Source organism: Mizuhopecten yessoensis, unplaced genomic scaffold (genome assembly GCF_002113885.1).
Source record: "Mizuhopecten yessoensis strain PY_sf001 unplaced genomic scaffold, ASM211388v2 scaffold9987, whole genome shotgun sequence".
NCBI classification, from domain to species: domain Eukaryota; kingdom Metazoa; phylum Mollusca; class Bivalvia; order Pectinida; family Pectinidae; genus Mizuhopecten; species Mizuhopecten yessoensis.
The window spans coordinates 140,952-153,876 of NW_018408322.1; the positions used below are offsets into that span (position 1 = coordinate 140,952).

The following is a 12,925-nucleotide window of genomic DNA, read 5'->3' on the forward strand; positions in this document are numbered from 1 at the left end:
GTGAAAACCATGGTTACCACATCAAAAATTACCAAAAAATGCCAAAAATTGCTATTTTTAACCCAAAATTTGACCCCCGCAACTAGTATCTTTTTTCCTCAGATCTGTCTGAAATTAAAGATTAGCTTCCTGGTTACAGAATTATCTGGGTCCCAGTAAAGTTGTAAAACTTGATTTTTTGCAATTTTGCGTCGTGTGCTGTTGTCAAAATTTTACCTCCTGTAAAGCTAGCTTTTTTCATGTGTACGCACCCTTTCGGATTATGGCCAAAATTTTATTCTCGAACCAAAAAAATCTTCTTTCTTTTTTACAAATGTGAAGCTCACATAGCCCACTTCATCATGCTTATACCAATTTTAGTACAGTTTTGTTTTTATATTTTTTTTACATTTCATTATACAGGAGTTAGCCATTTAACAAAAAGATCACCCATGGCCACAACCCTCTACTGTATACTGCTGCCTAAAATCAAATGGGATTAACAATGCATCAAGAAGGAATTCAAAATTTTGTAAAAAGTCTTGTACTTTCTCACATTCCCATAGTGTGTGAATTATTGTCTCTATTTCAGTCTTACATTGAAAACAAAGAGCACTATCGGTAAGAGCTGCTTTAACTAGATAAGAGTTTGTTGTTAAAATGTGTTGATTTATTCTGTATTGAAGCCATTGTAATTTTGAATTTCTAGTTACTGTAAAAGGAATCATATATATCATTTTCCATGTGTCATCATCGAATTCAAACAATTCATTCCATTTGTTTTTCCCAGTGGATATGGTACTATTTTGGCACAACAACTTATACAAATATTGAGTTCCTTTTTTTATGCCTCATAAATATTTCTAAATTTAAGGGTATGTATGGACAGCTAATCAAAGTATTCAAAGTATCATCATTGGACATGTAGTTTTTTATAGTATTAATAATACCTTGATATGTGAGAAAGTTAGTTTTTACATCAAATTTTTGTGTAAATTCTATAAAACTATAGAAAATACCAGAGTTATTATCTTTTAATAAGTCATTTATAATTATAACACCCTTTTCAAACCATTGCTTATAAAATAAACACTTGGCTCCTACTGTAAAATATTTGTTATACCAAATAGGCATTTTCAATCTACTTTTCATCTCTCTCATACAATCTTCTTTATCAGCTATTTTTCTCCATGATTGGAATACATCTTTCCAAAAAAGGTTTTTACAATTGCCTTGAATAATCGATAAGTATTCTGAACCACAATTAAATGAAATGTCCTTTTTAAGGAAGCAAATCTTAATATTAGTTTCAGGTTGCGTTAATATCTAACAAGAGATTAACTTCAAACTTGTTTCAAGCAAAGCCATCTATTACCAAAGAAATAAATCCTAGTATTTGTTTCAGGCTGGGTAATCTGTAACCAAGGGAACATCTTAGTATGTATTTCAGGCTGGGTCATCTGTTATTAAGGGAACATTTTAATATTTATGTCAGACTGAATCATCTGTCACCAAGGGAACATTTTATATTTGCTTCAGACTGAATCATCTGTTACCAAGGGAACATCTTAATATTTATTTCAGGCTGAGTCATCTGTCACCAAGGGAACATCTTAATATGAATTTCAGGCTGGGTCAGCTGTTACCAAGGTAACATCTTAATATTTATTTCAGACTGAATCATCTGTCACCAAGGTAACATCTTAATATTTATTCCAGACTGAATCATCTGTCACCAAGGGAACATCTTAATGTTTTTTTCAGACTTAATCATCTGTTACCAAGGGAACATTTTAATATCTATTTCGGACTGAATCATCTGTTACCAAGGGAACATCTTAGTATGTATTTCAGGCTGACTCATCTGTTACCAAGGTAACATTTTAATATTTATTTCAGACTGAATCATATCTTACCAAGGGAACATTTTAATATTTGTTTCAGACTGAATCATCTGTCACCAAGGGAACATTTTAATATGTATTTCAGACTGAATCATCTGTCACCAAGGGAACATTTTATATTTGTTTCAGACTGAATCATCTGTTACCAAGGGAACATCTTAATATTCATTTCAGGCTGAGTCATCTGTCACCAAGGGAACATGTTAATATGAATTTCAGGCTGGGTCAGCTGTTACCAAGGTAACATCTTAATATTTATTTCAGACTGAATCATCTGTCACCAAGGGAACATCTTAATGTTTTTTTCAGACTTAATCATCTGTTACCAAGGGAACATTTTAATATCTATTTCAGACTGAATCATCTGTTACCAAGGGAACATTTTGATATTTGTTTCAGACTGAATCATCTGTTACCAAGGGAACATCTTAGTATGTATTTCAGGCTGACTCATCTGTTACCAAGGGAACATTTTAATATTTGTTTCAGACTGAATCATCTGTTACCAAGGGAACATTTTAATATCTATTTCAGACTGAATCATCTGTTACCAAGGGAACATCTTAGTATGTATTTCAGACTGAGTCATATGTTACCAAGGGAACATTTTGATATTTGTTTCAGACTGAATCATCTGTCACCAAGGAAACATCTTAATATTTATTTCAGACTGAATCATCTGTTACCAAGGTAACATTTTAATATGTATTTCAGACTGGGTCATCTGTTACCAAGGTAGCATCTAAATGTTTGTTTCAGATTGAGTCATCTGTTACTAAGTGAACAACTGCGTACGTATTTTGTCAGTTGCGGTTGCAAGGACAATTTAGTTTCTTGCGAGTCCTATTCGGTCGTAGGTTACAACAGTTACATATATTAACAAAGGCGATAGTGAGGAAGCGAATAACTGCAAACTTTGATGGTCAAATTTGCAAATCTGTTACCAAGGGAACAAGTTCTTATTAAGTCGGTCATATGATATCCAGTGAGTAAAAACAGTATTGCTTATAATTTGAACACCTATGTCTATTTGTATTTTTGCATTCATTTTTTTTTATAATTTTATTATTTATTTTTATATACATATTTTTTTAACACAAATATATATCTTTCTTTTTTGTTTTGAGAGGGGAGGGGGAGGGGGGAGAGGGTCGTACCGTGTGTGTGTGTGTGTGTGAGAGAGAGAGGTATGCGTACAATTTAAATCATATCTTGCATTGTACATTTTATTGACAGATAAATATGGTCCCATCTCGTGACCCAACTTCGTCGTAAACCACTTATAGTCCTTGAGAGAAAGTTGATTTTCAAATGTGCGTTGAACTTCATGTCAAGCAGTTGGTCGTTAACGGATGTTGTTTAAGAGACAATCTCGTTAGCAGTATTATATATACAATAGGCCCTATGTTAATAAAATATAGATACACTCATTCTCCAGCACACGCCAGTCTGTGTCTCCATGCTCGAATCTTCGGACGTGAAGGTATGTACGCATGTATACTGTGTTCAGTGGTGGATATGGGAAGGGACGGGGAATTTAATATGTTTTGGGGTCACGGAGTACTGGATGGTAAATGACAAGGTCGGGAAGGGATTTGTCCCTCCTTTTGGGGCGTTAATGCTTCTTTTACATGTAAAATGACGGGTTTTGCTCGTTTTCTCGGAAAAATTGTCACCCTCCTTTTCAAATATTATTAACTGCCATTAATGCTTCTTAATGACGTCTGTCGGATATTTTCTCGAAAATTGAGACCCCTCATATCAAATGTTAAGGATTTTTTTTAGTCTATGACACAAATTGTTTTTATTCTGATAATTTTCAACAAGTTTGACATACTAAAGTTCAGTCTAGAATTAAGTATGTCTACAAAGATTGCATATTACATAATATATTGCTGTCTGTCTGTGTCACAAATTCAAGTTCAAGATAACTTTCGAATGAATGAAGTGATGAAACTTGGTGAGTATTAACAAATAACCTGGCACATGTCTGATATTCGACCAAATGTGTGCATACTTGAGGATCCCTGTCCCACTGAACTGTGTTTTCCTATATACAGTAACCTCCCCTTAACTTCTGTTTAGATCGTATGACCAGGTAGCTCTATCGGTAAGAGCGATCGTATGACAAGGTGAAATCCAGGGTTCGAATCCCGGTCTAGCCCTGCTGAGATTTTACACTCAAAACACTGCTGTCGATTATATTTTGTTTATTTCATAATTATTAATTTTCATAAAAATCCTGCAAGGTATTGGTTTCTTTTCAGAAATTATTTATCAAAGCTATAACCACTGTAAAAAACAGTTTCCAACACAGTTTTTGGCAGTGGTACGGGGATCCTTAATGACGATGGATTAATCTGATTATAGGTAAGGATTTTAAGATGATATTATGAAAGTGATGGTTATTTGCCATGAATTTAAGGATACATGTAAGCATTGAACTGCTTTCTGTCGGTATCATAGTCCAATGAAAGCCAACTAGAACGTGACAAATCAAAAATGACTCGCGCTTTATGCTGAATATTTCATGTTCCGTTTGCCGTTTATCTTTACCATGAATGCCAACTGAAAGCTGTTCTATCCTCATATTCCATTTTTAAAGCATTTTCAAATATTTTTTCACTCAAAATTAAGCATTAAACTTGAATAGGGGCATGTTTCGCGCATACTTGTTTAATGAAAAGAAGGGAAGCTATACCGCATGATGTGCCGCCTGTAACAATTTTTGAGCATTTTCATGCAGGAGACCTGGGCCCGTATTCATGAAACCGTTCTCAAGCTCAAGCATGGATTCTGTGCTCAAACTAACATTTTTATAACTCATTTAAATCATGTCAAACAATCAAAAAGTCAAATGTAAATATTGAAAACAGTATTCTTCAATTTCCCCCCAAATTATTGACAAAATATGTTTTTTTTATTGATTTATAACGGGAACAAGAAATTCGGCTTGAGCACAAAATCCTTGCTTAAGCATGAGAACGGTTTCATGAATACGGGCCCTGGTTTAATATGCCTTTTTTAAAATTGTTTACATTACTGTTTTGAAAATAATAAAACAATTGTGGCCGTTAACTATGGTCGATACCTGGATTTATCGACCCGAAAAAAGATGCATTGTGCTCGGTTAATATATCTTTTCTCGGGTCGATAAATAGTCCTTGGTCAATATATCTTTTCTTTGGTCGATAAATCCAGGTATCGACCGAAGCAAAAGGCTATGATTAAATAATATATAACCTCATTACCTAGCTTTGTTGCCGAATCCGCAGATGTTGGAATTTACCGTGATTTTATTAGATATGGCTCCCAGACGGTACCTTCAAAGCTATGATCATATTCGTACACTTTCTGAAAGTATGTATTTACCAATGATACTTAGACATGTCCCTAGGATCATGACACGATCATAGGCCTAAGTCTAAAATTGCCTTTAGTCTTGACTTTACCAACCACAGACAATGCCATCAAAAGAGACGTCATACGTGATTGGCTAAGCAAAAACTTAAGTTTAAGTTTGTTTCATGACCCCGGGGTCTGAATACACAAAGGCGATACATCCATCACCATAGAATTTTGATAAAAAAAAAAAAAATACAATACAACCTTGCGATGGCCAGTATAAAATTGTGAATATTTTGAAGAGAAAAAATCCTCGATAGATTTTAACCCGAGGGGTCTTTCGTGCTGATATGGAGATCTCGTCAGGGTAAGAAAGGGAAAATATCATACGATAACCTTTTCTTCATATATTTCTCGTATACAGTCATGTTTATCTGTTAATTTGCTGTTTTGTTATTTACACCAGAACAGGACTGCAGAAATAGAAGATGGTGTTACCGCTGCTACGTGTCCTTGGCGGACTGACCACTGTCTTGACCACGTTACAACTTCTGCTTCTCTGTACATCGACAGGTATAAGATTCACCATCGGTCATTCTCGATTTTTAAGGCGTTTGTTATGGTTACAACCTCCTGGCACTCTAATCACATGTTCAATTTCAAGTTCTTTATTTAGCCTTGAGCAGTAGGTTCATCAGCTATTCAATTAAATGCTTAACACAGATATTGCGGTATACAAAGGCATTCGTATACCGCAATATCAATTGAAGACGTCTTCACCACTCGACCACAGCAGCCCCCCGATTAGATAAGTATTTAAGTATAGGGTAGGATATCACCTAAGTCTAGAACAAATCACCGGTACATGTGTAGGGTAGGATATCACCTTAAGTCTAAAACAAATCACAGGTGTATGTGTAGGGTAGGATATCACCTTAAGTCTGAAACACATCTCAAATATATGTGTAGGGTAGGGTATCTTAAGTCTAAAACACATCTCAGGTATATGTATAGGGAAGAATATCACCTTAAGTCTAAAACACATCACGGGGATATGTGTAGGGTAGGATATCACCTTAAGTCTTAAACAAATCACGGGTATATGAGTAGGGTAGGATATCACCTTAAGTCTTAAACAAATCACAGGTGTATGTGTAGGGTAGGATATCACCTTAAGTCTAAAACAAATCACAGGTGTATGTGTAGGGGAGGATATCACCTTAAGTCTGAAACACATCTCAAATATATGTGTAGGGTAGGGGATCTTAAGTCTAAAACACATCTCAGGTATATGTATAGGGAAGAATATCACCTTAAGTCTAAAACACATCACGGGTATATGTGTAGGGTAGGATATCACCTTAAGTCTTAAACAAATCTCAGGTACATGTGTAGGGTAGGATATCACCTTAAGACTAAAACAGATCACTGGTATATGTGAAGGGTAGGATATCACCTTCAGTCTAAAACAGATCACGGGTATATGTGTAGGGTAGGATATCACCTTCAGTCTAAAACAGATCACGGGTATATGTGTAGGGTAGGATATCACCTTAAGTCTAAAACAAATCTCAGGTATATGTGTAGGGTAGGATATCACCTTAAGTCTTAAACAAATCACGGGTATATGTGTAGGGTAGGATATCAACTGAAGTCTAAAACAGATATCAGGTACATGTGTAGAGTAGGATATCACCTTAAGTCTGAAACACATCTCGGGTATATGTGTAGATAGTATATCACCTTCAGTCTAAAACAAATCACTGGTATATGTGTAGGGTAGGATATCTTCTTAGGTTAAAACAAATCACCGGTATATGTGTAGGGTAGGATATCACCTAAGTCTAAAACAAATCACCGGTATATGTGTAGAAAAGGATATCACCTAAGTCTAAAACAGATCTCAGGTACATGTGTAGGGTAGGAGATCACCTTAGGTCTAAAACAAATTACGGGTATATGTGTAGGGTAGGATATCAACTGAAGTCTAAAACAGATATCAGGTACATGTGTAGGGTAGGAGATCACCTTAGGTCTAAAAAAAATCACGGGTATATGTGTAGGGTAGGATATCAACTGAAGTCTAAAACAGATATCAGGTACATGTGTAGAGTAGGATATCACCTTAAGTCTGAAACACATCTCGGGTATATGTGTAGATAGTATATCACCTTCAGTCTAAAACAAATCACGGGTATATGTGTAGGGTAGGATATCTTCTTAGGCTAAAACAAATCACCGGTATATGTGTAGGGTAGGATATCACCTAAGTCTAAAACAAATCACCGGTATATGTGTAGGGTAGGATATCTTCTAAGGCTAAAACAAATCAAAGGTATATGTGTAGGATGGTATATCACATTAAGTCTAAAACAGATCTCAGATATATGTGTAGGGTAGAATATCACCTTCAGTCTAAAACAAATCACAGGTATATTTATAGGGTAGGATATCACCTTAAGTCTAAATCAAATCACAGGAATGTGTGTAGGGTAGGATATCATCTTAAGTCTTAAACAAATCACGGGTTTTTGTGAAGGGTAGGATATCACCTTAGTTTAAAACAAATCACAGGTATATGTGTAGGATAGTATATCACCTTAAGTCTAAAACAAATCACAGGTATATGGTGTAGGGTAGGATATCACCTTCAGTCTAAAACAAATCTCAGGTATATGTGTAGGGTAGGATATCACCTTCAGTCTAAAACAGATCACGGGTATATGTGTAGGGTAGGATATCACCTTAAGTCTTAAACAAATCACGGGTATATGTGTAGGATAGTATATCACCTTAAGTCTAAAACAAATCACAGGTATATGGTGAAGGGTAGGATATCACCTTCAGTCTAAAGGGTATATGTGTAGGATAGTATATCACCTTAAGTCTAAAACAAATCACAGGTATATGGTGAAGGGTAGGATATCACCTTCAGTCTAAAGGGTATATGTGTAGGATAGTATATCACCTTAAGTCTAAAACAAATCACGGGTATATATGTAGGGTAGGATATCACCTTAACTCTTAAACAAATCACGGGTATATGTGTAGGATAGTATATCACCTTAACTCTAAAACAAATCACGGGTATATATGTAGGGTAGGATATCTTCTCAGGCTAAGACAAATCACCGGTATATGTGTAGGGTAGGATATCTTCTAAGGCTAAAACAAATCAAAGGTATATGTGTGAATAGTATATCACCTTAAGTCTAAAACAAATCACGTGTATATGTGTAGGGTAGGATATCCCCTTCAGTCTAAAACAGATCTCCGGTATATGTGTAGGGTAGGAGATCACATTAAGTCTGAAACAAATCACGGGTATATGTCTAGGGTAGGATATCACCTTAAGTCTAAAACAAATCTCAGGTATATGTGTAGGGTAGGATATCACCTTCAGTCTAAAACAAATCACGGGTATATGTAGGATATCACCTTAACTCTTAAACAAATCACGGGTATATGTGTAGGGAAGGATATCACCTTCAGTCTAAAACAAATCACCGGTATATGTGTAGAGAAGGATATCACCTAAGTCTAAAACAAATCACAGGTACATGTGTAACAAATCACAGATATATGGTGTAGGGTAGGATATCACCTTAAGTCTGAAACAAGTCACGGGTATATGTGTAGGGTAGGATATCACATTAAGTCTAAAACAAATCACGGGTATATGTAGGATATCACCTTAACTCTTAAACAAATCAAGGGTATATGTGTAGGATAGTATATCACCTTAAGTCTAAAACAAATCACGTGTATATGTGTAGGGTAGGATATCCCCTTAAGTCTGAAACAAATCACGGGTATATGTGTAGGGAAGGATATCACCTTCAGTCTAAAACAGATCTCCGGTATATGTGTAGGGTAGGATATCACCTTCAGACTAAAACAGATCACTGGTATATGTGAAGGGTAGGAGATCACCTTAGGTCTAAAACAAATCACGGGAATATGTGTAGGGTAGGATATCAACTTAAGTCTAAAACAGATATCAGGTACATGTGTAGGGTAGGAGATCACCTTAGGTCTAAAACAAATCACGGGTATATGTGTAGGGAAGGGTATCACCTTCAGTCTAAAACAGATCTCCGGTATATGTGTAGGGTAGGATATCACCTTCAGACTAAAACAGATCACTGGTATATGTGAAGGGTAGGAGATCACCTTAGGTCTAAAACAAATCACGGGTATATGTGTAGGGTAGGATATCACATTAAGTCTAAAACAAATCACGGGTATATGTGTAGGGTAGGATATCACATTAAGTCTAAAACAAATCACGGGTATATGTAGGATATCACCTTAACTCTTAAACAAATCACGTGTATATGTGTAGGATAGTATATCACCTTAAGTCTAAAACAGATCTCAGATATATGTGTAGGGTAGGATATCATCTTAAGTCTTAAACAAATCACGGGTTTTTGTGAAGGGTAGGATATCACCTTCGTTTAAAACAAATCACAGATATATGGTGTAGGGTAGGATATCACCTTAAGTCTGAAACAAATCACGGGTATATGTCTAGGGTAGGATATCACCTTAAGTCTAAAACAAATCACGGGTATATGTGTAAGATAGTATATCACCTTAGTCTAAAACAGATCTCAGGTACTTGTGTAGGGTAGGATATCACCTTAAGTCTAAAACAAATCACGGGTATATGTGTAGGGAAGGATATCACCTTCAGTCTAAAACAGATCTCAGGTACATGTGTAGGGTAGGATATCACCTTAAGTCTTAAACAAATCACGGTTTTTGTGTAGAGAAGGATATCACCTTCAGTCTAAAACAAATCACGGGTATATGTGTAGGGAAGGATATCACCTTCAGTCTAAAACAGATCTCAGTTATATGTGTAGGGTAGGGTATCTTAAGTCTAAAACAGATCTCAGGTACATGTATAGGGTAGGATATCACCTAAGTCTAAAACAAATCACCGGTATATGTGTAGGGTAGGATATCTTCTAAGGCTAAAACAAATCAAAGGTATATTTATAGGGTAGGATATCACCTTAAGTCTAAATCAAATCACAGGAATATGTGAAGGGAAGAATATCAACTTAAAACTGAAACAACGGGTATATGAGTAGGGTAAGATATCACCTAAGTCTAAAACAAATCACCGGTATATGTGTAGGGTAGAATATCACCTTAAGTCTAAAACAAATCACAGGTATATGTGTAGGGTAGAATATCACCTTAAGTCTAAGACAAATCACCGGTATATGTGTAGGGTAGAATATCACCTTAAGTCTAAAACAAATCACGGGTATATGTGTAGGGTAGGATATCACCTAAGTCTAAAACAAATCACCGGTACATGTGTAGGGTAGAATATCACCTTAAGTCTAAAACAAATCACAGGTATATTTATAGGGTAGGATATCACCTTAAGTCTAAATCAAATCACAGGAATATGTGTAGGGTAGGATATCATCTTAAGTCTTAAACAAATCACGGGTTTTTGTGAAGGGTAGGATATCATCTTAGTTTAAAACAAATCACAGGTATATGGTGTAGGGTAGGATATCACCTTAAGTCTTAAACAAATCACGGGGTATATGTGTAGGGTAGGAGGTCACCTTAAAACTGAAATAAATCACCGGTATATGTTTAGATAGTATATCACCTTAAGTCTAAAACAAATCACGTGTATATGTGTAGGGTAGGATATCACCTTAAGTCTTAAACAAATCACCGGTATATGCGTAGATAGGATATCACCTTAAGTCTAAAACAAATCACCGGTATATGCGTAGATAGTTTATCACCTTAAGTCTAAAACAAATCACGGGTATATGTGTAGGGTAGGATATCACCTTCAGTCTGAAACAAATCACCGGTATATGTGTAGATAGGATATCACCTTAAGTCTAAAACAAATCACCGGTATATGCGTAGATAGGATATCACCTTCAGTCTAAAACAAATCACCGGTATATGTGTAGATAGGATATCACCTTAAGTCTAAAACAAATCACGGGTATATGTGTAGGGAAGGATATCACCTAAGTCTAAAACAAATCACGGGGATATGTGTAGGGAAGGATATCACCTAAGTCTAAAACAGATCTCAGGTGTATGTGTAGGGAAGGATATCACCTAAGTCTAAAACAGATCTCAGGTACATGTGTAGGGTAGGATATCACCTTAAGTCTAAAACAAATCTCAGGTATATGTGTAGGGTAGGATATCACCTTCAGTCTAAAACAGATCTCCGGTATATGTTTAGGGTAGGAGATCACCTTAAGTCTGAAACAAATCATGGGTATATGTGTAGGGTAGGATATCACCTTAAGTCTAAAACAAATCTCAGGTATATGTGTAGGGTAGGATATCACCTTCAGTCTGAAACAAATCACCGGTATATGTGTAGATAGGATATCACCTTCAGTCTAAAACAAATCACCGGTATAGGATATCAACTGAAGTCTAAAACAGATATCAGGTACATGTGTAGGGTAGGATATCACCTTAAGTCTAAAACAAATCACCGGTATATGTGTAGGGAAGGATATCACCTAAGTCTAAAACAAATCACGGGTATATGTGTAGGGAAGGATATCACCTAAGTCTAAAACAAATCACGGGGATATGTGTAGGGTAGGATATCACCTTCAGTCTAAAACAGAGCTCCGGTATATGTGTAGGGTAGGAGATCACCTTAAGTCTGAAACAAATCACGGGTATATCTGTAGGGTAGGATATCACCTTAAGTCTAAAACAAATCACCGGTATGTGTGTAGAGAAGGATATCACCTTAAGTCTAAAACAAATCACAGGTATATTTATAGGGTAGGATATCACCTTAAGTCTTAAACAAATCACGGGTTTTTTTGAAGGGTAGGATATCATCTTAGTTTAAAACAAATCACAGGTAAATTGTGTAGGGTAGGATATCACCTTAAGTCTTAAACAAATCATGGGGTATATGTGTAGGGTAGGAGGTCACCTTAAGTCTAAACCAAATCACCGGTTTTGTGTAGGGTAGGATATCACCTTAAAACTGAAATAAATCACCGGTATATGTGTAGATAGTATATCACCTTAAGTCTAAAACAAATCACGTGTATATGTGTAGGGTAGGATATCACCTTCAGTTTAAAACAAATCACCGGTATATGTGTAGATAGTATATCACCTTAAGTCTAAAACAAATCACGGGTATATGTGTAGATAGGATATCACCTTCAGTCTAAAACAAATCACCGGTATGTGTGTAGAGAAGGATATCACCTAAGTCTAAAACAAATCACCGGTATATGTGTAGAAAAGGATATCACCTAAGTCTAAAACAGATCTCAGGTGTATGTGTAGGGAAGGATATCACCTAAGTCTAAAACAGATCTCAGGTACATGTGTAGGGTAGGATATCACCTTAAGTCTAAAACAAATCACGGGTATATGTGTAGGGTAGGATATCACCTAAGTCTAAAACAAATCACCGGTATATGTGTAGAGAAGGATATCACCTAAGTCTAAAACAAATCACAGGTATATGGTGTAGGGTAGGATAACACCTTAAGTCTAAAACAAATCTCAGGTATATGTGTAGGGTAGGATATCACCTTCAGTCTAAAACAGATCTCCGGTATATGTGTAGGGTAGGAGATCACCTTAAGTCTGAAACAAATCACGGGTATATGTGTAGGGTAGGATATCACCTTAAGTCTAAAACAAATCAC

At 35.9% G+C, this 12,925-nt stretch overlaps 1 protein-coding gene and 1 long non-coding RNA gene across 13 annotated transcripts in view; one reads left to right on the forward strand and one right to left on the reverse strand.

The window, feature by feature from the left end:
* Window positions 1–3,264: 3,264 nt before the first annotated feature.
* Window positions 3,265–12,925, forward strand: part of LOC110459210 (SCO-spondin-like) — a 60,325-nt gene continuing 50,664 nt past the window's right edge. For 10 of the 12 annotated variants that reach the window (XM_021511349.1, XM_021511354.1, XM_021511358.1 and 7 more), the window contains exons 1-2: window positions 3,265–3,366; window positions 5,695–5,801. In XM_021511349.1, the coding sequence (XP_021367024.1) occupies window positions 5,717–5,801 (85 nt within the window). In that variant the 5' untranslated portion in view covers window positions 3,265–3,366; window positions 5,695–5,716. Of the gene's footprint in view, window positions 3,367–4,155; window positions 4,254–5,694; window positions 5,802–12,925 lie in introns of those variants that run through there. The other 2 variants (XM_021511351.1, XM_021511350.1) reach the window with 2 other exon arrangements.
* The window catches only part of LOC110459212, a 6,998-nt gene continuing 6,237 nt past the window's right edge, over window positions 12,165–12,925 (reverse strand). Inside the window, exon 3 of the long non-coding RNA XR_002463874.1 lies at window positions 12,165–12,904. This is a non-coding gene — a long non-coding RNA (uncharacterized LOC110459212). The remainder of the gene's footprint in view (window positions 12,905–12,925) is intronic.